Source organism: Notechis scutatus, chromosome 1, assembly GCF_049901735.1.
Source record: "Notechis scutatus isolate UNSWTSFEM ecotype Mainland chromosome 1, rNotScu1.2, whole genome shotgun sequence".
Lineage (NCBI taxonomy): Eukaryota > Metazoa > Chordata > Lepidosauria > Squamata > Elapidae > Notechis > Notechis scutatus.
Genome location: NC_142009.1, coordinates 180,806,820 through 180,833,772, shown reverse-complemented (window position 1 = coordinate 180,833,772; position 26,953 = coordinate 180,806,820). Strand labels below are relative to the sequence as shown.

Here is a 26,953-nt window from a genome sequence, read left to right as displayed (position 1 = left end):
TGGCTGCAGGAATGCAAGGCTTGCATTGCTTGCACTGCAAACAACACGAGGTAGTGAGGGGAGGGGGAAAGGGCGGAGGGGGAACTTGCCCCACTCACCTGGCCTGGCCACCGGGCTGCTTCTTTCCGCTTCTTTCTTCTGCTTTTGTCTGCAAGCAAGAAAAGCAGCAAAAAAATTTCTTTCTCCCCCCCCCCCCCAACTCCGCCAGAAATGAGTCTTTGGTACCCTGCAAGACATCCTGCTCCAAGAGGCTGTACCATTCTGGTGGAGTTTGGGTGAGAGAAAAAAAGACTTCTGCTGCTTTCCTTGCATGAAGCCAAATCTCTCTCTCTCTCTTTCTCTCTCTCTCTCTCTCTCCCTCTCCCTCTCCCTCTCTCTCCCCCCTCTCTCTCCCCCCCTCTCTCTCCCTCCTTCCCTCCCTCCCTCCCCCTGAGAATGGAGTTGGAGACAGTATCCTGCGATCCCAAATAAAGAATGATCAATAGATATGAAAATGGGGTGGGGAATATTCCAGCAGACTTTTAAAAAAAAATTTCCCAGGGTCTCTGCTGCTTTCTGCAGAGATCCTGGGAAAATGTCAGCAAGCCACAGTCAGTCAAAATTCATATTAGTGGTCTGCGGGATTTAAAATTTTGAGGTGGTCCCTGAGGTCCAAAAGGTTGGTGACCCCTGGTTTGGGGCACTGTACATATATGATGAAACCTTCTACTTCTCAGTTTCACGTAGACCCCCAGAATCTTTTCTGGAGGATCCTTCAGTTTTCTAGATTATATTTGAGAATATTCAAGGTCCTATTCATATCAAGGGAAAAGTCCCCTTGTATTGATTAGAGAGGATATAAATTGAGTGAATCTAGGAGTAGCCACTATTATATCCCAGTATTAATCATGATATTGTCACAATTGCAAAACCAGTTATTATCTTTATTGTCAGAGTACAACATGTGTACAATGAGATTGGCTGAGCCTCCCTTCATGCACCCACCCCAAACAACACACAATGAGGACAGAAGTCCCTAACCCAGTCCCAATCTTATTACACTATGTGACCTTGTTGCACAACATGCTGACCCCGCAAGTCTATCATACTATGTTGACATGAAGTTAATTTCCGTTCAGAAGTGCTGACTGAGATGTGAGTCGTCCCTGAGAATTTTCCTCATTCTTCTAAGGCAACGAGCCCTAGCGAGGTCATCTAGTAGTTATCAGGGAACAGCCTACGATGTTTTGTGCTGTGCTCATCACCCTCTGTAATGTCTTTCTGTCTGCGGCTGTCAAGCCAGCATACCACACCGTAAGGCAATATGTGAGGACGCTTTCTGTTGTGGACCAGTAAAAGGGGTTAAGAAACATTTGCCCAAGCTATTTCAATTTCAAGTAAAGCTATAAGGTATAACACAAATATTGCTTCAGGACAGTTATTCATTCTGATGCCTTTATTTAAGAAATTATTTTGATTGGTAAGTGCCCTGAATAATCACTCTAAGATATAAGATTCCTTTATGTCCCTCTGAGAATTTCTCATCAGGATTGAGTTGACTATAAATGTCACCTGTATTGCTATATACAGTAACTGAACTCATATCTTGCACACACTATATAGCTAGATAGCAGCAAAGAGATCCAGATTCTTGGATCTGTATAAGAGACCTACTTACATTGCTTAAATGGAGAGGTTTTCACCCCCCCCCCCATCATTTGCAGATAGTATCCTAAGCAAATCTATCATATACTGTAGCACTTTTATTCCATTTTCCCTGAGTGTAATTGCCTTCAGTATGCATCTTAAAAACACACATTTAATTATTAAATAAATATGGAATTTATATGAACCCTAAGGAAGAGATTATTTTCAGAAGAATCTTGTTGCAATTATAACTTAAAGAAAAGATGTTGCCAATAAATCAGCATTCTTCAGAGTTGCTTATTATATGTGGTTGCATTACTAATATATTTCCAATTTTAAACTCCTAGGAAACAGCATGACAAAAATTTTTTATTGAGATTTAACTTCTTTATTGTTGCCTAGTAGTATACTCAAGCATGATGAGATTTATCTAGACATTTGATGTAAGGTGGAATACTAGATAAACCAACTCTAATATCTTCCTCAACCATTTTTCTTTTTGCAGTTTTAGGGAAATGTGAGTGAGTTCTTCTTAGCTCTTCACACAATTTAGTACAGAGGCATGATGTAAGTGACCTTTAATGTTGTTCACCACTTTCATGACTGTCTAGCTCAGTTTTCAACTATGGCTGAGTGTTTTGGCAACCAGTGCTTCATTATGTAAAAGTCTCTGTTTACCCATTTCACTAAAATAGAAAACCTTGTTGATCCGACTACTGAAAGAACAGCTTCTGTTCTGGATTTCCAGGACAGATTCTAAATAGTTAATTAAAGCAATGAAAATATCTTGGGCTGCTGTTGTTGCCTCAAGCTCTACAACCATCTTAAAACAATTACAATCATCATTGTGGTGAATGGAATGCCAATAATTAAGCTTTCCCATAAAGATCTTTGAACCCATCTGGATTGTGTACATTTCCTCATTCCTCCTTTTTTTTTTTTTTTTCTAACTAGAAGGAAGATATTTAATAGTACTGTGTAAAAGAGTACTATTTATTCTACTTCATATTCTGTTACAGCATTGCAAGAAGGAATAGTCAAGAGTCTTCAGGGTCTCTGCAGTTGTATGAGGTTTTATATTTTAGCTATGGGTTCTGTTACTGAAGGTCGGCTTCTTGACTTGAGCTGATTTAGCAAATTTGAAGCTCTCTTCTTTGAATTTAAAAATTCAAACTTCTAATTGGATCAAGACTGATCCCAGAAAGACTGAATATTGCTGGGAAATGTCTCCTAGCTTGCTTCATTTGTTAAACCAAGAGCACATTCTGGACTAGGATGAAATTCATCACAGTATCAGCTAAATCTCATTGCTGGGTAATTATCTGCCTGGTAGGATTTATTATTATGTATGTGTAATCTACATAATAATAAATCTAGATTTATTATTCCTCATGGATCCACATGCCTTTCCATTGCTAATGCTTGAAATGAAACTTTTGTGGTGGACATGAGGGAATCTCTGTGGTATTCTGGGGAGATTTGCTGCCTTAAAGTGAGATATTTGGCAAGAGAAAGGGCATGGAAATGCAGTAGCTGCTCATCTCCCAAGTGATAGGGCCTTTGCAACTGCTACTACATGTGCTGTTTTGTACTGTGTAGCATTAGGCCTGAGTTTTGTTGAGGAGTAGATATATTTTGGATGTTAGAGTTTGAATCAAGACTTTTTTTTCAGTGATTTGTAGTGTTTTGAGCTCTACATTACATACAAAAAGAGATATTCTCCAAATTGCACTTTTTTGTGCTAGAAATACTGTATTCAGTATTTAAGTTATTTCAGTTAACGAGATGCTGAACTCAAAATTGGGCCTCAAATAAAGATACATTATTTAAATATCAAGAATACTATACTTTTTTCAGGAAGAATCTGTTAATCTTGACTTCTTGTACGCTTCATTGTTGTATTTCCTGTATTTGTACCACATAATTCTTTATTTCTTCTCTGTCTGTTTTCCTCACTCTGTCTCCCTTTTCCTCACTCAGGCCTTCTTTGTTCTAAGATGAGTGTTACCTTTGGTTCCATTAGTGAAATTTGAAAAACAGTATCGCTTAGATGTCCTTTTCTAATATTGCCCAGCTTCCACTTTCTGCCTCCTCTTCTCTACTGGCTTTACACTAAGCAGAAATAATGGTAGCTGATTTGCCACTCTTTATCTCACCCCTATAACTGTTCCTTTTTTTCTGCTCTCTCATTTGAGTTTCACAGGGTTTGGGGTAGGTAGTTTTTAAATCTTCAGTTTTCCCTCGCCATTTGAATAGGATAATTTGTTTGCATAGTACAAAAAATAATAATCAAGCTTCCTTCCTGTTTCAAAGGAATCGCCATAATCATGGGCAAACCATTATTATTGCACTATGGTTTCTGTGCTTTAAGATATATTTAGTAAACGTTTTTTTTAAAAAGAAGTGCTGCAAGATAAGTGCTTTCCAGATAAGTAAGAGGTTCAGTAAATAAATATTATTCAACTTAATCATAGTGGGTAGGTTTTCACAGCTGTTCTTGATTATCAAATGACTTATGACTTATGCTGTGTGGGAAAATGAATGATATTGAATGATGAGGCAATGCTGATGTTTCACTGGCCATGCTGCAAGCTTCTTCAGAATAAAGTACATTCATTATTTGCTTTATTTGGTAGAACATGTAGGCTGCCTGATTCCCAGAGAGCCGAGGTGGCTTACAGTCTAATGTCTTAAAAAAAATATGAGCAAACATATAAACAACAAAAACCATTTGACAGGGCATCACCACATGCAAGTATTGGGAGAACAGCCACCTCTCTAAGGGGATCCATCCAGATCTCTGGAAGGATATCATTCCAGCGGGCAGGCACTATGACAGAAAAGGCTTGGGTCCCACCACATGACATGGCTAAATTAATGGGACCCCAAACACACCCATTTTCCTAGCTCACTGGATGTAGAGGAAGAACAGCAGCAGTGCCTCAAATAACCAGTCTCTACCTTATGCCATAAAGACTTTATGGTGATAACTAGCACCTTGAATTACATCTGGAATCTAATTAGTAATCAATTCTAGCCACAAAGTGGTTGGCACCCAAAAGTATAAGGACATGCCTTTCATTTCCTGCATTAGTATATCTGATCTAACTGTAGCTTCTTCACGGACAACCCCATGTAGAGAGTCAAGAGTTGACCAAGTTGGAGGTAACTGTATGAAGAGCCTCTCCGTCCAGGAAAGAGTGCACTAGATATACTGTACAAAGACCAGCTTAGCTACAACTTTTTGAAAGGACCTGAGTCTAAGACAACTTCCAGATTGTGCACCAGTGTTTAATGAGGAATGTGCAACCCCATCCAAGCCCAAAAATAGAAAATCATTAGATCCAGTGGGCTCAAATATTCTGACCCCCTCTCTCTTGTCAGAATTATGTCTGTTCTTCTCCATCCAGACCCATAGAGTCTCTGCACACTGGGACATACTTCAATCTTATCCTTTGTTTGATCTGAATTTGTGATGTATAGTTGGGCATCATCAACCTATTAATGATACTTGACCCCAAACAGATGACTCATCCAGTGGTTTCATGTAGATGTTAAACAAGAGCAATTATCAAGTCCTATGGCACCCACAAGTGTCATAAGTTCCCCCCCTCCCAAGTAAGAGATCATGGACTCAATCTCCTCCCTACTTACCATTGATTGAAACCAGAGACAAAAGAAAAGAGTAGAACTGCCACATAACAGTGCTGCCCACTCCAAATTATTCTCATCAGTCCTGAAAGATGCCAGAATTGAGAGTATCAAAAATGGACGAACCATTCCAGACTGAATGCTTTATTCATGATGTACATAATGTATTTGCTTATTCTGTTATCCTTTTATTTTTGTTCAGTAATTCCATTTGTCAGCTCTAGGTATTAGTTGTGTTTTGAATTAGTTACATTTTTATGATTCTGTCCAATTTTAAACTTGTTTGAGTAGTATCATATGTTGGTATGTCTGGATTTATAGATAGGTGCAACAGGGCAAGGTATTCAATTTTCTGCATAGTGAAAACACTTGCCAATCTCAGATAAATCATTCACAAGTAAACTAGAGATCTCAATATCCTATTCCTGATTTATGAAAAGCAGAGTGCCAATTTGAATTCACTGTACGGTAGAGCCTCACGGTGTTCTTCAATGATGGTCAAGAGTCCTACTTCTTCCACTTTAAATCTTCTGCCAATTTTAAGAAGGATAGTGCCACTAATACTGTTGTATTAGTATCCAGACAGAAAGTAAGCTCTGTTCCCATGATCCTTTTCTTTTCCTGGCCTTGCCATTACTTGGAATATTGTGTTGCCTTTCCTACAGAGGGGAAGTTTCTGGCAGCTCCTAATCAATCAATCTATTTCTAGAACCTGTGAAACTGTTAATAATATAAACACTATATATGATGCTACTCCAAGAATTGCCAAGATGCAAATGCAGCTTGTCCTTCAGAAAAAATTCCCACATTTAAGATAAGCCAGAAAGATCAACCTCATTCTATCTATATAGTTTTTTTTTCTTTCTTTCTTAGGGAGGAAGTAGAGGCATAAGCAGAGGCAAACATTCTCATGATCTAGGGACATCATGGTCATATGTTTATCGTATCAAAATAGAAACAGTGACATTTTAAAAATGTTAATTGACAAAACTTTATTTCTGAAAAGATTTTATTTTTAAAAAAAGTCATGCAATGTATAAGGATAGCAATTTAGAGCAGAGTGGAAGATAAATTCTATTGTGTGCACAATTATATACAGTATAATCTATCTTTGAATCATTATTGTGTACCCTTCTGGTTATGGAAATGTTTACTTTTTATAAAAAGTTAATAAGGGAAATTCCATTCATTATAGGAGATCTACTTAGATTATATTTGTCATGTAGTCATTAAACTCTTCCTTTTTTCATTTACTTGCTTGTCTATGAGATAACTACATGGAAAATATAGGAGAAAATATTAAACAGTTTTGTTTAAATAACGTTTTAAGTAAAATGTTATAAAATTAACTTAAATCAATTCACCTTGAACACATGAGTTATTTGATTCTACAGTGTATCTATATTCTGTCAGTATCTTCTTACCTTGGCACTATATACTGTATATTCCAACCTGAGAAATGATGCTTTATCAAGGCTAAGACTCTCTCAGACCTCTTATGAGACTTACTCATCTCAAATCTCTCTTCTTCCCATTTTTCTTCCAAGTGTAAACTAGGAGGAGATGCCCTGTGGTTGCCATATTTTGGGAGTTCCACCACTCAATCATTAGAGTTGTGTTCTTTATACTGTTTGTTAACAGTAATCTTATCTGAAAATATGCTTTTTTAATATGTACATCATTTTCTGCATTAAGAAACTGGTATGTTCCAAACTAATAAATAATTGTGTTGCTCTGGAAATATAAATGTGGCCTTTGTTGCTTAAAGACCATTCGTTCAGCAACTGTTTGACGGCAATGAATGAAGAGATTTAGATTCATGCCCAAAGTTACAGCCACTGCAGCACCCCAGTGGTCATGTAATTGCAATCTAGGCTCTTGGCAAGTCATTTGTGCTTACGCCATGTTGGCAAGAGCCCCACAATTATGTGATCACCATTTCAAGTCTTCCGTACCAGCTTCCTCAGAAAGTCAACGGAACCTAGCAGAATTTAATTTGAAGGTTCATTTATAAATAAAACCTATGTGATCAGAGTTAATCAATGAATATGGTGGCAGAAATCCAGAGAAATTCATTTGTGGTACATTTATCTTATAGAAGAAATAAAGCAAGACAAAACAAAACCCATCTCTAGAAAATGGGGCTCCAAGGGTACTGAAAAGTCCAAGTACACTGAAAACTCCAAGTGTTGATATTGTCTTAAATTTAAGGAATTCACTTTCTATCCAATCTATCTTTATCAATCTATATTTACTTGGCATTTTAGTCTTCAAACTGTAGGGGTCAATCTAATAGAGATTAGTGAGACTTTTTTTTGCATTTAGCAATCTTTTTTAGATTGCATTTCAAGTATATAGCAGAATATATGTGTTAATTAGTTCTTTTTTTAAGGACATTTTTCATAGTATATATCATGAATCTAATAGTACTTGCAAATTAAATATTGTGAAAGCAATGTCACTTTTTAATCAAAATTTATATATGCATACATATATATATATATATATTGTTTTGTTTTATTTTTTAGTTTAAATCATATGCACAGTGGATGATTTCTCATCATGAATCGTGCTTTTAGCAGAAAAAAAGGTAAGCCGTATCAATTCAATGATATTGAAAAAGTGAAAAAAAGAAGCATTGAAAAAAAGACAACTTTCAGAAGGACAAAACTTGAAATGACATTTGGCCAGAGCATTATGATAAAATGAATTGTTATTTAATTATTTACCGTATGTAAGAGGAGTGGTTTATAAGATTTAAAAGATAGGCTAAAATTATATAATATTATATAATTATTATATAATTATTATTATCTAATTATTATATCATATTATATAATTACATTAATATAATCATTTATATTAATGAGTCAGGGTAAAGGGAAAAGAAAAAGAAAAACTAACATTCACACAAAACCTGGAAAAAAATTAGAAATCTTCCAAATGGGCACCTGACGAAGTGAGCATTTTCATGCACCTGACTTGTGAGGGCACTCTGGAGTACTCATCACACATAATAGAAACTCTCCTGATAATCTCATTGACTGACCAAATCTGTAACGATGAAAAAAGTCCATTGGGTATTCTGGTCTGAACGCTCAGGCTTTCCTCAAGTCAGAATGGAAATAGGTGTTTCAAGGACACAGAGTTCTTATAAATAGATTATAGAAAAGCTATTAAACCAATTACAAAAGGATTCCAGTGGCTTCTAGATATCAAATACAAACCCAATGTATAAGGACAACAAGGTTTAAATTCTTGTAGCTGTCAACTGAGGATTAGGAAAATGATTGTCATTTGTCCACTCTCTTAGCACCTGACAAGAAACAGTTACTAAATAGTGATTTACCACGTACAAAAAATGGCCACCAGTTTTAGAAACTGAGATTAAATCTGAAGAACAATGAAGCTCCTGGCAAGCATTTTCTATCACACGACCTATTTTAAAAATATTATGACTGGTATATATGAGCTATTTACATGACAACATTCCGTAATATGATGCAGACCATTCATCCATTACACTTGTCTTGACATGTGACTAATGGATACATTCATTTTTTCTTGTTTCTGTGCGATGACAAATGTGTGTGTGTGTGTATATATATATATATATATATATATATATATATATATATATATATATATATATATATATATATATATATATAATATACACACACATACATACATACATATATATATACATATATATATATATATATATATATATATATATATACACATACATACATATATATATATATATATATATATATATATATATATATATATATATATATTTTATATATATATATATATATATATATATATATATATATGTGTGTGTGTGTGTTTGTACAATGTATATATATGTATATGTATATGTATGTAATATGTATATCTATTTTCAGAAATTTGCATGTGGTCTGCTGGGGAAAAAATCCTTGATTTTCTTTTTAAAAAAAAACAGTATTAAAAACCTGAAATAAGGAACTCTACTCTTATATAAATGGCAATGTGTATTCAAAATATTTCTGGCCAATGAATTCACCATATACTTTGAATGAGCCTCCCACCTATAATACTATATATCATCTAAAATGCTAGGACAAAGTTCTGATTTAAGCTTTTGATTTGAGGTTTTAGGAATTATAATACTCAAATAATAGTTTGTAATAAGACAAACATTGCTTTAGTTTCTGCTTGTACACAGAATGATCTTTTTATATCCAATTTGGTAGAAACTATCATTATTTTCTACTGTGGTTTCCTGCAGTACAGTCCACAAAGCATGGTTAACAAAGACAAGGCAACCATGATGGTGCAATGAAAGCTTTACCTGTTTTTTAAGTTTTTCATGGTTGCCATCTTGATTTTATTGATCAAACCGTAGTTCACTGAAATTTACTGAAACCAGTCAGGATGAGACACAATTCAGTTAAACTTAGTAGAATCGTTTCACCGAGATGGAATAATGAATTACGGTAATCAGTAGTTGAAAATGCAGGCAAATGCCTATCATCTCCTGCCAGCAGGGGAGAAGTAATAGGATTGTGTAAGTTGCAACAAATTATGATTTAGTGGTGCTCTAAATTAATGGTTTCATGCTTAATGTGTCAGAAATGAGCAGGAATAATCCTTTTGCTTATGCACTTCTCTATTCCTCTGGTGGGGCTGTGAAGAGTAGATTGAAAGTGTTTGCTTCCATTTTAAAAGTAAGGGTAATGTGCTTTGCATTATGAAGATAACTATAATCTTGCAAGAATTCAATGAAGCAGCTCCTGATAGACAATCCAGGGGAAATTATGTCAATCAGTAGGGGCTTTCTTTGAAGGTTGGTTTTAGTGGCAACATTTTTTGCCATTGACAAAGAGAGAGTAGTGGCAAAAGTTGTTTGCCATTGACAAAGAGAGAGTAACTGGCACATATCATCGAGTTAAATAGTGAAATGAGCCACATTCATTTATTCAGTTTGTATAACTACCTAAAAGTAAAAGAAGTCCCTGCAGATTTTACTCCACTAATCATTGCTGACTATAGAGAGTGATGCTCATCTCTGTTTCAAGGCCACTGAGCCCACGCTGTCCAAAGACATTTCTGCGGTTATGTGGCCAGCATGCCATCGTGAAGCGCTGTTACCTTCCCACCAAAGTGGTACTTATTTATATACTTGCATTTGAAACTGCTAGGTTGGCAGGAACTGGGGAAGGATGGGTGGCACTCAGATCTCAAACTTGGGCTGCCAGATTTCCAACCAACAAACCCAGTGCCTTAACCGCTGAGCCACCGCATCTAAGCCAGGACTAAAACTCTGGTTTCCACATTCCTTCTCCAGAACCTTATCTGTTAGATGAAGTTGACTCTCTGTTTTGTGTAATATTAAGTTCAGTTGCGGGTTTATTTGGAAGCTATTTGTTATTGTTGGTGGTAGCAGTAGTAGTGTGGAGAATGATAAAGTGTATTCTTTGATATCTAGAATGAGGATGATAATGTACAAATGCATGCCTTTATTTATTTTATTTATTTATTGGAATTTGTCAAACAAAAATGAGAGCAAGAATAAGAGAATAAAAATACAAAGACAGGGGCAATAGGCACATTGGTGCACTTATGCATACCCCCTCTACTCACCACTTAAGTATGAAGTAAGGTCCACGGAAGTCAATTTGTGACTGAAACTGAAAATTTGTAGCTGAGACAACTGAATCAGGTAGAGCATTCCAGACTTTGACAATTCTATTAGAGAAATCATATTTTTTTACAGTCAAGTTTAGAATGATTTACATTGAGTTTAAACAGTTGTTCACATACGTATTATTGTGATTAAAACAGAAAAAGTCATTTATAGGTAAAAAATTACTACATATATGCAATACCTAGGTCTGACAACAAGTGAAACAGTTCTAAGTATCCAAACTGAGAATGTTGAGCCTAGTAGCATAAGGAATTCTATTGTGTATAGAAGAATGCAAGACTTTTCTTGTGAAGTACTTCTGAACCCGCTTGATTGCACTGATGTCAGGTATAATCAGTCTACAATAGCACAAAGATTAAAAAGTCTTAATTATGTCTTTTTCCCCTTAGGCCTACATACATTTAATATAAAAAAGAAAAAGAATGGGAACAGGGCAAGAAAAACATATAAATTAAGTCATAAATTATTTATCAGCCAACCAAACCAAATGGTTTAAAAGTTAACTCTAGTAAGAATGGGTTTTTTTAGGCACTGTTTTGTATTACAACTCTAAACTGTATATTAAAAATTTAAAGAACAATTAACCTATTCTAAAATGAAATCTGCACTATGCCAGGTACAGTATTCATTTGGTGGTTGTTACAGTAATATTATCCTGGTGTTTCATTTTATTGCAAAAGCAAGTGTAACGAGGGAGGAGAATAATAAACCAAACCCAAACTTCTTTAAGAGATATTTATTTGCCTGGGAGTAAAAAGTAAATGTACATAATAAAAAAAAAAGATAATTGCATAAGGAGGTACAGATAGACATCAAAAATTGAGCCAAGGCAAATATGCTAAATTTAAGAAAAAACATAATTATATACTGGTATTTTAGCATTGTTAACCTCAAGGCAGATTGAGTTTATTTTTATGGATATAGTGATTGATTTTGAATATCATAATGTGGTAAAATGTTTCATTTTTATGTCTCAAATAGAAAATACAATTTTGTTTGAATTTTATGGTTAAATGGTGAAATGAATAAGCAATAAATTGCTTCAACTAATGAGTAAGCTATACATTGTAATTATAGCTTGAAAAGGGTATACTTGCTTTTTAAAATAAAATGTAAAACACAGTGCAAAAATTAAGAGCTAATGGCTAGGAGATTTAGATATTCTAAATTAGATATCTCTAGCCTTTGAGGGTTGGAAGCAGAGGTGGTATTCAGCAGGTTCTGACCAGTTCTGGAGAACCGGTAGCGAAAATTTTGAGTAGTTCGGAGAACCGGCAAATACCACTTCTGACTGGAGATTTTACAGTTTCCTTCCCCTGCCGTGCCCACCAACCCATGCCCACAGAACTGGTAGTAAAAAAAATTGAATCCCACCACTGGTTAGAAGACATAACTCAAAGACTGTAGGCACAAAATACTGCCTTGGTGAACTTATCCAGTGATAAAATACTCATGTAGTAGAAGGCAAATTGATTTGTACTAAATAAAGGTGGAGTATAAATCTAATAAATCACTTTGCTTCCTGTCCTTTCTAAGATGCTGTCCACTACCCCAGGCCTGCTATGTTTTTTGGGGGGGGGCAGGTAATTAGGCATAATTCCAAGCAAACGCAATATGTAACTTTACTGCATTTCCCCCAAAAAAAGAATACCCCTGGAGTCTAGGTGACTTTTAGATATTTCCTTGGAAATACTGTATGCCACGTTTATTGTTTTGAATTGAAAACATCTTTAAAAAGTAAAATCAGATGGAACAAGAGAATCTAAAGTTGCCCTGTTGAACCTGTTCAACACAATATTTCTTAGCATTGCTTTGTGGGTATATATTATGTGAATTCTGCCATTTATTTGCTCAGTTAATATAATTTGCATGTGGAAATCCATGATGTTGTTTCTGAAGAAAAACTAATGAGGAAAACAGTACCAAAGCTGCTGGTTCTTTTATAGCTTCTGCCAAAATAAAACACCTACAAAAAACCAAACAGCTTATAATTAGCTTCATTTGATTGCGAAACAGGTATTAAAATAGCAGGAACTGCAGTTGTAGCAACATACCTTGAGGTTCTGGAAAAAAGGGACTGCAGTGATGGTGTTCATCTCCTTTGTAAATATTAGTATTCCTAGCATTTTTTTATCTTTAAAAAGCTAGGTTTGCCATAAAAAATGGAAACATATCAACAAGCAGCATGCATGGACTTAGAACAGAGGTCTCCAAACTTGGCGACTTTAAGACTTGTGGACTTCAACTCCCATAATTCTCCAGCCAGCTATGCTGAGTTGAAGTCCACAAGTCTTAAAGCTGCCAAATTTAGGGACCCCTGACTTAGAAGATGTGCAGAGCTTGGAATTCAGCAACCAGCCAAACCCATGAGCCAGAGTGAAGCAGCCCACCATATTTTATTTTTCTTGCCTGCTTAACAAGAGGAAGGACTGCCTGCTTATAAGAGGAAGGACTGCCTTTATCTGGTTAGGCTGTTAATTTTGCACTGCTATTTTTAAAGTTTATGGCATTCAAAGATGCACTTTGAAAGTTCAAAACTGCTAAATGAGCTAAAGGACCTGTTAGAGATTGGCATAGCCTGAAAAAATTGTCAGAACTAAGTGGAAAAAAGTCAGTTCACTTACAGCTCCTATAATAGTCTCCAACTTTAAATGATATAAATTTGAAAAGATCTTGTAGCACAATGATTGTGAATTATAGAAACTTGGGAAAATAGGGGACAGTGACTACAATTTAATATAAGAAGTAAGGAATTATATAGGAATGTATGGGCTATGCTTGTATAGACTGGTAATAAAATATTCAGAAGTACAGAGTAAAAAAAACCCGAAGTACTTGATGTATCACTTTGGGGAAACAATAGGCCCTGGAATTTAAATTTTTAAAAGAACACTTCTCTTCTCAGGGGATAAGTCTAGAAATGAAAATAAAAAGCCTATTCAAAAGTAATTAACTTATTTATTTACTAAAGCCTAAAGGATATTGCAGATAGCTTACAGAGAGCAATAAAACAGCAATCCAAAAGGAAAACAGATTGAAATACAAAGGAAGGAAGATAAACATAAAAGTCACAAGGAAATAAAAATATTTTTGAACAAATTTGTTTACAACAATTTTCTGCACTAATAGTCCTGCTTCTTCTTAGGGAGAACTGTTCAATGGACTTTCTGTAGAGTGGCGAGCCTTCCTATGATGACAGTAGCACTGGAATGTTCTCTGTCCTGAAATTTATTTAATTATCATTTGTGAAAAGGGAGTCTCTTTTTATCCATGCCCTTCTGATCATTCAGTTATGAAAGGAGGTACCAGTGGCACTGGGTAGCAGTGACTTTCCTTTCCTTAAAGAAAAGTCCTAAATATCTTTATCCTTACTCCTTATCACCCCTCCCCCTCCCACTTGTGACTATATGACTGTAACTTTGTTGCTTGTATCCTTACAATTTATATTGACTGTTTCCTAGTATGATTTGATTGCTCAGTCACACTTGGCCAATAAAGAATTCTATTCTATTCTATTCTATTCTATTCTATTCTATTCTATTCTATTCTATTCTATTCTATTCTATTCTATTCTATACTGTTTGATCTTGCTGGAGAGACAAACTGAAGGAGATGGTACACAATTTTTATAAAAAATGAATTCATGATGGAAGAGGCCAAATACTATATGTGAAATATAATTAAGATTGTTGGCAACATTTTGATACTACTCTTCTCTGACTCCCTTCCACCTATCCTTTACCTTGACAGTTTTTATATCTGTGGAAAGATGAAGACTTGGAAAGATGGTTGGTTTCCTGTGATAAGACAGTACTGGGATTCATAAATCATACTGTAGTATGATTTCTTTGTGTCTCCCATATTTTCTGGGGGAACCAGCTGTTATAATTGTAGTGTAATATGCAAATCATTGTGACTCATTCCACCAACTCTGGTCAAAAAGGCTTGGTATTAGGTTTGAACACAGCACAGTTTTGCTGCATGGGATATTTTTGGAACATAGTGAGCAAATAGATCGACAGATGATGCTCTTAATATGGCTCTGCACTACATCCTACAACACCTTGAATCTCCAAATACCTACGCAAGGGTCCTCTTTGTAGACTTCAGTTCAGCATTCAATACCATCATTCCAGACATTATTTTAACTAAACTAAACCAGCTAGAGGTACCTGAACATGCTTGTAAGTGGATCATAAGACAGGAAGCAGCAGGTGAAGCTAGGCAGAATCACATCTGATACCTGTACAATTAGCACAGCCCCCCCCCCCCAAGGCTGTATGCTTTCTCCACTTCTATTCTCCCTATATACCAATGACTGCATCTCAAACAATCCATCTGTTAAAATACTGAAGTTTACAGATGACACAACAGTGATTGGTTTCATTCGAGAGAACGATGAATCCGCATACAGATGGGAGGTTGTACAACTTGCCTCGTGGTGTAACCGGAACAATTTGGAACTGAACACACTCAAAACCGTAGAAATGGTGGTAGACTTTAGGAAACTCTCCCATACTACCACCTCTTAAAATACTAGACAACACTGTATCAACAGTAGAGACCTTCAAATTTTTAGATTCTGTCATATCACAAGATCTAAAATGGACACCTGACATTAAAAACGTCATCAAAAAAGCACATCAAAGAATGTTCTTTCTGTGCCAACTCAGAAAGCTCAAACTGCCCAAGGAGCTGTTGATACAATTCTATAGAAGAATTATTGAGCACCTCGATAACTGCATCTCGATAACTGTTACTGTGGAAGAAATAACTGCCAATTCTTCTAACACGGGATATGCTGATCCAGTTCTACAGAGGAATTATTGAACCTGTCATCTGCACCTTTATAACTGTCTGGTTTGGTTCTGCAACCCAACAAGACAGACACAGTCTTTGGAGAGTAATTAGGACTGCAGAAAAAAATAATTACTAACAACCTACCTTCCATCGAGGACCTGTATACTGCACAAGTCAAAAAGAGGACTGTGAAAATATTTACAGACCCCTCACATCCTGGACATAAACTGTTTCAACTCCTACCTTCAAAATGATGCTATAGAGCACTGCACATCAGAACAACTAGATAAAAGGACAGTTTTTTTCCTGAATGTCATCACTCTGCTAAACAAATTATTCCTTCAACACTGTCCAACTATTTACAAAGTCTGCACTACTATTGCTATTAATTTTCTCATCACTCCTTATCATCCATCCCCTCCCACTTGTGACTGTATGACTGTGCGATTTATATTGATTGTTTCCTAGTATGATTTGATTGCTTATTGTACCCTATGACCATTATTAAGTGTTGTACCTTATGATTCTTGATGAATTTATCTTTTCTTTTATGTACACTGAGAGCATTTGTACCAAGACATATTCCTTGTGTGTCCAATCACACTTGGCCAATAAAGAATTCTATTCTATTCTATTCTATTCTATTCTATTCTATTCTATTTGGGGACATTTAGGGTAGAACCAATGTGGCTGTGGAAAACCCACAAATCTTTTGAAACAGAGGTAATTCAAGATTTAGAATTTGCCTGAATTTGATGCACATTGTGAAAGATGCTAATGCCTTGTGACCTCTTTATTCTTGTCTTCTTCTCTTGGTCTCTGACATATTTGTCTGACTCTCATTATCACCTTCAATGTCATAAAGAGACTTTCCAAGAAGGGATATTATTATTTCAGACAGTGTGATGCTTTTATTTGACAGATCAATGGGATGTAGCTCTACCTTACCTAACCTTCCTTACCTTACTTTACCTTATCTTACCTTATTTTTTACCTACTTTGTTTCTAAGCTGTCTAATCCTGAATGCTTTGTGTAGCTACTGAAGGCTCTCCTTAATACAGATATTTTGAAATCTCAAAAGTTTGCTAGGTATTTTATATATAATATCCTTCACATTCTGCACAGAAGGTAATTTGCATGACTAATTCATGTATCAGCAAAGAGAAGGAATTAATTTGGATCTCAGATAACAGATAATCAGAGTTGGAAGGGACCTTGTAGGTCATCTAGTCCAACCTCCCGCCCAAGTGGGAAGACCCTACACCATTTCTGACAAATGGCAGTCCAATCTCTTCTTGAAAGTCTCAAGTGATGGCGCTCCCACCACTTCTGAGGGCAAGCTGTTCCATTGGTTGATTGTTCTCACTGTCAGAAAGTTTCTCCTTATTTCCAGGTTAAATCTCTCCTTGTTCAGTTTCCATCCATTATTCCTTGTCTGGCCTACAGGCACTTTAGAAAATAGCTTGACCCCTTTCTCCCTGTGGCAGCCCCTCAAATATTGGAAGACTGCTATCATATCTCCCCTGGTCCTTCTCTTTACTAGACTAGCCAAGCCTAGTTCCTGCAACCGTTCATTGTATATTTTAGTCTCCAGTCCCCTAATCATCCTGGTTGCTCTTCTCTGTACTTTGTCTAGAGTCTCAACATCTTTTTTATAATGTGGTGACCAAAACTGGATGCAGTACTCTAGGTGTGGTCTTACTAAGGCTTTCTAGAGTGGTATTAGTACTTCTCTTGATCTTGATTGTATCCCTCTGTTAATACAACTTAGGATTGCATTAGCTTTTTTGGCTGCTGCTTCACACTGCTGGCTCATATGTAGCTGGTTGTCCACTAGGACTCCAAGATCCCTCTCACAGTTACTGCTATTGAACCTGGTTTCACCCAGTCTATATGTGTACTTTTGGTTTTTCTTGCCTAAGTGTAGGACTTTACTTTTCTCTACATTGAATTTCATTTTGTTAGATAAGGCCCAGTGTTCTAGTCTGTCAAGATCCATCTGGATCTTGAGCCTATCTTCTTGGGTGTTAGCTATTTCTGCCAGCTTAGTATCATCTGCAAATTTGGTAAGTTCCCCTTCTATTCCCTCATCTAAGTTGTTAATGAAAAAATTGAAGACTACTGGGCCTAAGACAGAACCTTGTGGCACTCCACTGCTTACTTCCCTCCATGTAGACTTAGACGCATTAAGGACTACTTGTTGAGTACGGTTTGCCAGCCAGTTGCGAATCCATCTAGTGGTGCTGCTATCTATTCCACTTTTTTCTAGCTTACTAAGAAGTAGATCTACTTTGTCGAATGCTTTGCTGAAATCTAAATATATGATGTCCACAGTATTTTGCTGGTCTACTAATTTAGTCGCTGTGTTGAAGAATGAAATAAGATTGGTTTGGCATGATCTGTTTTTAACAAACCCGTGCTGACTGCTAGTTATTACTTTACTTGTTTCTAGATGTTGGCAGATCTGTTTTTTTATTATCTTTTCTAGTATCTTCCCGGGTATTGATGTTAGGCTGATTGGACTATAGTTTCCTGGGTCTGTTTTTTTTCCTTTTTTGAAGATGGGAATCACATCAGCTCTTTTCCAGTCCTCTGGTAGTTCCCCGGTGCTCCAGGATTTTTGAAAGATATGGTGCAGTGGTTCTGAGATGACCTCTGCCAGCTCCTTTAAAACTCTGGGATGTAATCCATCAGGCCCCAGTGATTTGTTTTCATCAAGATCAGACAGGTGTTCTCTTACTATTTTTTTTTTGCTTACTTTAACTTTTATTTCTGGTCTGTCTTTTACAGTTATGTTTTTGGTGGGTTGAGCTATAGTATTTTTTTGCGTGAAGTCCGATGCAAAGAATGAGTTAAGCAGTTCTGCTTTCTCTCTGTTATCTGTTACTTCCTTGCCGTCTTCTCTCTTTCGTGGACTGACTGTTTCCTTGATTTTTTTCTTGTTATTTATATGTTGGAAGAAACTTTTTTTTTATTATCTTTGACTTTCATTGCAAGTCTTTGTTCGTTCTGACCCTTTGCTATCCTGACTTCGTCTTTGCAGATTCTGGCTATCTGCTGATATTCTGCCTTAGTTGTATGTCCTTCTTTCCATTTTTTGTACTTGTCCTTTTTTTCTTTCAATTTGCCAGAGAGATCTTTGTGCAGCTATGCTGGTTTCTTCTTGGATTTCTTGTTTTTCTTTCTCAGTGGTATTGTGCTGGTCTGGACTTCTGTGATCATACTTTTTAGAGTTTTCCAAGATTTTTGAGTTGTTTTCCCCTTTAGGATTTTCATCCATGGAATCTTTCCCAAGTTCTCTCTGAGTTTATTGAAATCAGCTCTTTTAAAATCCAAGACTCTGGTGTCATTATGTTCTGTTGCTTGTGTTTGTGTTATGTTGAATTCTAGTATGACATAGTCACCCTCACCCAAGGTTCCTGCAGTTTCAACTCCCTCTATCACTTCTTCTCTGTTTGTAAGAATTAAGTCCAGTATGGCTGTCCCTCTAGTTTCACCCTCTACCTTTTGGACAACAAAGTTGTCAGCAAGATTGGTTAGGAACTTATTTGATTTCTCACTTGGTGCAGAATTAGTTTTCCAATTGATATCAGGATAATTGAAGTCTCCCATTACTATTGTTGTGTGATTCTTGCATATGTTTGTTAGTTGGCTGGCAAAAAGGACATCTATTTTTTCTGCTTGATTGGGTGGCCTATAATATACACCTATGGCCATGTCATTCTTTTTTTCTTTTATATTGACCCATATGCATTCTAGGAGGTTTTCATCTTTGGTTTCATGCATTTCTGTAGCAATATAGTGGTCCTTTACATACAGTGCAACTCCACCTCCTCTTTTATGGGGTCTATTTTTTTTGAATAGTTTGTATCCTTCTACCAGTATGTTCCAGTCATAGGTTTCATCCCACCAAGTTTCTGTTATTTCAACTATATTTACCTTCATGTATTTCGTAGTTTGAGTTCACCCTGTTTGTTCCCCAGACGTTGTGCATTTGTATATAGGCACTTGCGATCTTTATGTCTGACACTGTGTTTACTGTCTACATAACCTGTGTTGTGCCTGCCTGTCCCTACTTTCTTGCCACCTGTTTGATTCATGCACATGGTATGGCACTCACTATTAAATGCTTGAATATTAATCGATATTAATATCAATATCAATTATTAATATCATATTAATATCATCAATGGGATGGTTTTTTTGTATGAATTCATCCATCACCCCATATTTAATTTTGCCAGCGCAAGATTTTGAGTCTGTGAGAGTTTGTTACACATACAGATTTCTTTAAAAATTCGACTGTAGCACTAAACAACCAGATGAGCAAGGAATCCAATAAGCAGTTGCCAGTGCTTAAATTAACAACATTTTGTCATTTTAATAAGCTGCCACATAAATCCATTTACAAAAGCTAGCCTTCTGTAAAAGAAACAGATATCTGCACATGGAAGATAAGGCTTTTAGAGCCTTGGCAAAAGGATGAGGCACAGGTCTCTCTAAAGTGAATGCATTGACGGGAATACCCACTGAAACCACTTCCCTGCAAATTGTTTTTAATTGGTGAAGTTGCCCATGCATACACTGAATCCCTACTTTCATAAAATTTGTGAAGTTGTACTTCTTTGCTGATAGTGTCATTAAAATACTTGTAATGAAATATGCTGTGGGTACAGTCTGCCTCGGTGCTTTAAGACCAGAACCAAGGAAAAAAAAAGAATAATAAACCGCTAGGGGATTTTGATGTTCCTGGAGAGATTTTTCACTATGCCTTAGAATAGCCAGTAGGCAGTTGAATGTTTTCCACTTTTTGCAAATGGAAATGATGAGTTGTTTTTTAAGTGAATCAATGGAGAAGTTAGCAGTAAAATGGCAAGTCATGGTCACCTGGTATCTTTCTTTACGAATGCAGCAGAAGTGAAGTTGTAAATCCATTATGGTCACACAATGTTTTGCTTAGTGACCACATCACTGAAGGATAGAACTGCTAGTCCTACTTGTGGTCATTAAGTGAGGGCTATCTGCAGGGACGGGATTTGGACTGGTTCTATAGAACTGGTTGTTATGATTTCTGTGCAGTTCGGAGAACCGGCAAATTGTGCCCCTGGCTGACCCTCCCCTCTCTGCTCGCCCCTCCCCTCCCCACCCAGTCAGTCCTTATCGCGCATGTGAGACATTGCACACATGCCCAACATTGCTGACTGCATTCTCCCCTGCCCAGTCACTCCTCAAGGTATTTTTTTCCCTCCCGACGATCAGCTGTTCTGATGATCAGCTATGCCAGGATCCCCCTCTTACTGCTTCACCCAGGAGGCTTCCCTGAGGCCCAGGGGACAAAAAGGGGTGCCCCCAGGCTCTGTTTTTTGCCTTCCAGGGCCCCAGGGAAGCCTTCTGGGAGCAAAAACTCCCCTAGGAGGCTTCCCTGAGGTCTAGAGGCCCAAAAATAGAGTATGGGGGTGCTGCGTGCCCCACTAGCTCCAAATTTTGCCTTCCTGCATCTCAGGGAAGACTTCTGGGAGCAAAAATGTCCCCCTGGAGGCTTTCCTGAGGCCCAGGAGGCAAAATCACCTGGAGGGGGGCTGCAAAAAAAAGAAGAAGCCATGTTCACCCAGTCACATGGCCATGCCCACCTAGCCATGCCCACCTGGTCACGCCCACAGAACTGTTTGTTTAAAAATTCAAATCCCACCCCTGGCTATCTGTACAATTTTTCAAATATTTATTTATTTTTTTAATTATTACAATGGCTCAGTTTCCTATTCTGCTCAACCAAGAGAACTTTTTATCTAATCTACTTGTCAAAGTCACTCCTTATCAAGGTGGAAAGATGGGATGACATACTGGCACTTTGGAATGCAAATTTCTGCAACTTTGATGCAGAAATTATTTATAATCTGGAATATTAATTCAGGATGCTGTTGGAAACATTAAACTACTTTCAACCTGTTTCTATATGTGACCAATTTTAATGCATTAGATTCTTGTTGTAAATAACATTCTTTTATAAACCTTTATTTAAAAAGTTGGTACCTTTTATTTATGCCAATGTAAGTCCTGTAAAAATGGGCAATGATTTGTTTTCATGATTTATGTTTTTAAGTACATACTGGTAGTGTCATGCCCTTGTTGGAGTCTGATTCTGAGGGGGAGATTGAGCAGCTGACAGGGAGTGGGAGTGTGGATCCGGTATCTGTGGAAGAAATGGGGGAAGGACACAATCTGACTGGGTATTCAGAGGAAGACCCAGGGCCATCCCCCCTCATCCTAGGGCATGCAGGGAGGAACGGAGAAGGGAGCAACGTGGCTTATAGGAGAGGAAAGGGCCCTGATCCCCTTCATGGGCTGCAGCTGGGAAGACTGTTTAAAAGGGCAAACTGCGCAAAGTTGCTGGAAGCAAAGCATGCATTATCTTTGTCGAGGCTTGTCTGGGTTTTGGCATCCTCCCAACTGTGTGTGCCTAGTTTATCTTTTGGAAGTCTGCAATTTATTATCCTGACATGTCATGTTAATTACTTCAGTGTGGTTTGTGTTGGTTTTTTTTTTATTATTATTATCTTTACTTTGGGTTCGGACTGTTTTTCTTCCCTTCGTAGACTGTTTTTGGAAGAATTTGATTTCCAGCTGAAGATAACTGGACATTGGGGGCCAAGTTGGAGGCATTAAAGGGAATTTATCTACTTTGGTGACTTTGTTATTTTTGTGCCACACCCTGGGTCATCATAGGTAGTGAAGAGAGGAATACTAGCAATAGCAACAGCACTTAGACTTATATACCACTTCACAGTGCTTTACAGCCCTCTCTAGTAGTTTAGAGAGTCAGCATATTGCTCCCAACAATTTGGGTCCTCACTTTACACCTCAGAAGGATGGAAGGCTGAGTTAACCTTGGACCTGGTGAGATTTGAACTGCCAAATTACTAGTTCCCCCATAGCACAGAATAATGTTTAAATAATTATTAGTTAAGCAATAATGATTTAGTGAATAACATTAGGATGTAATATAAACAACAAGCACAAACTATAGGAAGTCTTAGACTTACAACCAAGTTTCAGCTAAGAACACGACTAGACTTTGTTTTATGACTGTTTTTAGGATGTGGTCAAGTTAGGTTGTCGAAAGTCCAAATCCAGCTTATCCGATGGACATTTTTTGCCAGAAAGTGGCAAAAAATATTGCAAAATACAATCATGTGTTTGCAACTGGTTTTAAATATGAGCCTGTTGCCAAGAGCCTGAAATGTAATCATGTGACTGTGGTAGTAATGGGACAGTTGTAGCTTTGATAATGGGTTGTAAGTAACTATTTTTTCAATCCTTTAAGCAATCAATTGTAAGTTGAGGACAATCTGTTTACAAATTATACTTATCATTGATAAATAAACTTAGTCAAAGTTTGCTAACTATATGGGTGAACTAAAGCAAAATTCCACAGGATGTTGTATATTTCCACCACAGTTTCACCAGCTCGAGACAATATATAATAGTAGTTTTGATACTTAATTATCTTAGCATTGTGACAGTAGGGTTGCATTGTATCAGACATTTTTATAGAAACATACTTATGGGTTTTTGGTTGGTTGGTTGGTTGGCTGCCTGGTTGGTGTTTTTTTGCAGATAAACTTTGTTTTATTCTTTTACAATATAAGATGGGTCATATTTGTTTTAGGGCTATGCAATATTATCAAATTAGGCACAATAGAACAGATCCACCCATATACATACATACAAGAACTTCCTGTACATTTAGATAAGTGTGAAATATACAATAGTTTCAATAAAGATAGCATATTTCATTATAATTGTCTCCTCATAATTTACATTTGTAAGCAACTCATTCATAACATTAATACGAGGTCTTTAAATCACTGAGTGATTGAAACCATACAATTTATCTTTCCATTGTTTGAGGACAAATCTTTTAGAAGAGTGGCATGGAGCGTTTATTTTCCTTGTTCAGATGTCAATTTCCATTTATAAGATAATAGTTCAAAAGAATTTGGACATCCAAAAATATTAAATCTCATTTCAAAGTTAATTTAATAAAAGTAATGATTCCCTTTCAGAAGAAAACAATTCTTTGACATGACAAAGATACATTTTAATGAAGCATTTATGCTCATTTCATCTCCACCACAGTGATTTATGATTTTTTGTGCAAAATAATGAAGGCCAGTATCCAAAATACATTATATTGTTGCTGTTGAATGAACCATAGTGTAAGATCTATTGAATTTTTTTACATAAATATTAAGACAGTTTTCTGTTGTTCATATAAAATGGGGATCTTCAATTCTTTGTCCCATTCATCTTCAAATATTTTTATATCAGACTAATTTCTCAATAAGTGCTATTTATAAAGACTAATTGTGGACTTTATTGTCTGAAGAGTTAAAAATCACTTCTAATAATTCAGGTGTTTCTGAAGCTAATAACATTGTTTATCTAAATTCAGATGTAGGTATATGTTATAGTTATGAATACAGTACTGCCTATAGTTAACGATAGATAAATGATATTTATCTTTTACCATAGGAAGAGATAAAACACATTTAGATCTGGATTTAGCACAAGAAAAAAATCAAAATGCAATTTTCCAGGTATATCACAATTTTGGAACCATTGCAACAGTATTCAAAAATAATACTGGACCATGATTTTTTCCAAAAGTTTTTCTTCCTTGGTGCATTACCTAGAAATCGTGAGAAATATTAAATTAACTTTTAATGAATATAATGTATTTAATCATGTAAAGGTTCTGACAAGGTACATGGCTTCAACAAGGCTAAAAGTGTTTTGCTGCTCCTTTTTGTTTGTACTCTTGTTGCAATGTCCAACAATTAGTCAGTCAGCATTGATGGATTCCAGTTGCCCTGATATCATTTTTTCATTGTGGCAATGTTTGGAGAAACCTGAAAGATCACCATATTATTTCATTGATCGATAATGGATTTCATGTGTCTAAATCAAAGTAGGCTATCAAAACTAAACCAAATTTCTACATTCAAATTGGTTGAAATCTATTTGAAGACTTGTATGTATGCAAAATTATAAAAAACAGAATAATTACAAAAAGATAAAACAGAACCACACTCTTAAATGTTTCATTTTCATGTCATGATTGCCTTGGCTCTGCTAATTCCTGGACAATATGTTTTATATTATTTGTTTATTTATTCAATTTACATAGCCACACATCTCAAACATATTCTTTGGGTGGTTAACAAGGAATAAAAGAATAAATAAACCAGGAAGCCAATAATTTAGACTTGGCTCTGTAAAATGCAGTCATCTATCATTTACACTGACCGCTAACCTTCCTGACATTACAGCCTTTCTAGAGAGATTTTATAAATTGCAGCTGTGCCACACTAGAAGATTTAGTGTTTTAGGATTGTATTCTATTAGAAATCAAGAGAACACCAAATCTACAAAGTAAACTGTATTCTGCCTGTATTCTGTATTAATGGCAGGCAATGAGATCTCATAGCATCAAATAGCATCAATTCATATTCAAATAATTTATTCATGAAAATGCTTGAATGACATAATGCAGCCATAATAAACTTAACTTTCTGTCTTTGGAAGATTTATCTTAAAACTTAGATTTATCTTTACTGGATTGTGAAGATAAATCTCAGTTTTAAGATAAATCTTTCGAAGACAGAAAATTGACATTGGCATTCAAATACCTCTTTAGCTGCTATTGAAATTGCTTTTCTTGTTTGTGAGTTGAATTCTTTGTCAGTTTAAAATATCAGGGAGAACTAGGATAGTCTCAGTGGTAAAAGCTATCATAATGATAATAGTTGATTTCTATTTTCTATTTTTATTTTCAAAAGCTGCATCACACAATAAACAAATTGCAGGAACTGGTTGGAACTATTTGTTACCCAAGTACATATATCTTAGTGGTTGGACACAGCTGAGTATAATCTGTTGTTTGGAAATTTTTCTTTCTTGGTCATAAGAAGCCAGTAAGCATTTGGCAGAATTCTGATTGGACAAGAGTTAATCAGTGATACTGGACATATGGAGTAGAAATAAACTCCATCTATCTCCTTTCCTTCTCATAACAAAGTATTTTTTTTCTCTAACCTATCATTTAGGTTCCAAAGAGTATCAGCTGCTGCATACAGGAAATGAAAGGTTGATTTGTGTAAAGTCTCCAGAGCATGGGCATGACCTTTACTTAATAATTATTGCTAACCTCTTTTAAATATGTACTAGACAATTGAATACTCATTTCAGGAATTAGGTATTGTGATGCATAGATGGAGATTGAAGATGGAATTATCTTTGGAAATCTCTGGGAACTTTCTGCGAGAGTAGGTGGATATAATTATATAGATACATAGTATGTAATAGATATCTTTTGTGCTTGGTATATATAGATGCAAATACCTATTGTATGTGTTTTCCTTGTGTGCATATGCCTAGTAACTAAGTCTTAATTATGTGTATTTTTCCCTTTGCAGATAAGACATGGATGCATACTCCTGAAGCTTTATCAAAGCACTATATTCCTTACAATGCAAAGGTGAGGTGTGTGTCTGCTAACTTGTTTCTACTAACTTGATAGCTAGCAATTGTTTAAATCAGATTGTTATTGTAATTACTAAAGACTTCATTCTTTCAGGAGGTAATTTGTTGGGTTCTTATGGTAAAGGAAGAAAAACAAAGTGCAAGTGGTGTCTCTCTTTTTCCTTTAAATAAAAGAATATTGTTAATAATTCTTTGTGAATAAAAGAAAAAGGTTGAGATAGCTCTCATCCGAGTTTGGACTGATGATTTTTGAAATTAGACTGAAGGCCGCATTTATTTTTGGGACCAGGAACTATCTATTCATAATATTCAGACATTTTTTCATTTTCTTTCATAAGATATGGAGTCCTTGGTGCTCTCTGAGTTTGGTTGTTTACTTGCAGACATTTCATTACCCAATGAGGTAACATCATCAGTGCTAGAAGGGAGTGGAGTTTGCTCTGTTTATATACAAGTGGCTTGCCCTATCAGTTTTGGTGGGAGTGGTCTGGGTAGTTCCTTGTGTGGGATGTTGTTTACTGTTTGATTGTTTGTCTGTGTTGGTAGTCCCTTAATTGGGGTGTTGTTTACTGCTTGAGTGTTAATCTAATATTAATCTTGGTATTAATCTCTGCTTATCTGGGTGTTGATTGCTG

The 26,953-nt window shown here is 36.1% G+C and overlaps 1 protein-coding gene across 8 annotated transcripts in view; it reads left to right on the top strand.

Annotated features, from left to right (window-relative positions):
- Positions 1-26,953, top strand: part of GULP1 (GULP PTB domain containing engulfment adaptor 1) — a 143,729-nt gene that overhangs the window by 62,399 nt on the left and 54,377 nt on the right. For 7 of the 8 annotated variants that reach the window (XM_087949590.1, XM_087949595.1, XM_087949592.1 and 4 more), the window contains 2 exons: positions 7,806-7,867; positions 26,252-26,313. In XM_087949590.1, the coding sequence (XP_087805716.1) occupies positions 7,840-7,867; positions 26,252-26,313 (90 nt within the window). In that variant the 5' untranslated portion in view covers positions 7,806-7,839. The remainder of the gene's footprint in view (positions 1-7,805; positions 7,868-26,251; positions 26,314-26,953) is intronic. The other variant, XM_087949594.1, reaches the window with a different exon arrangement.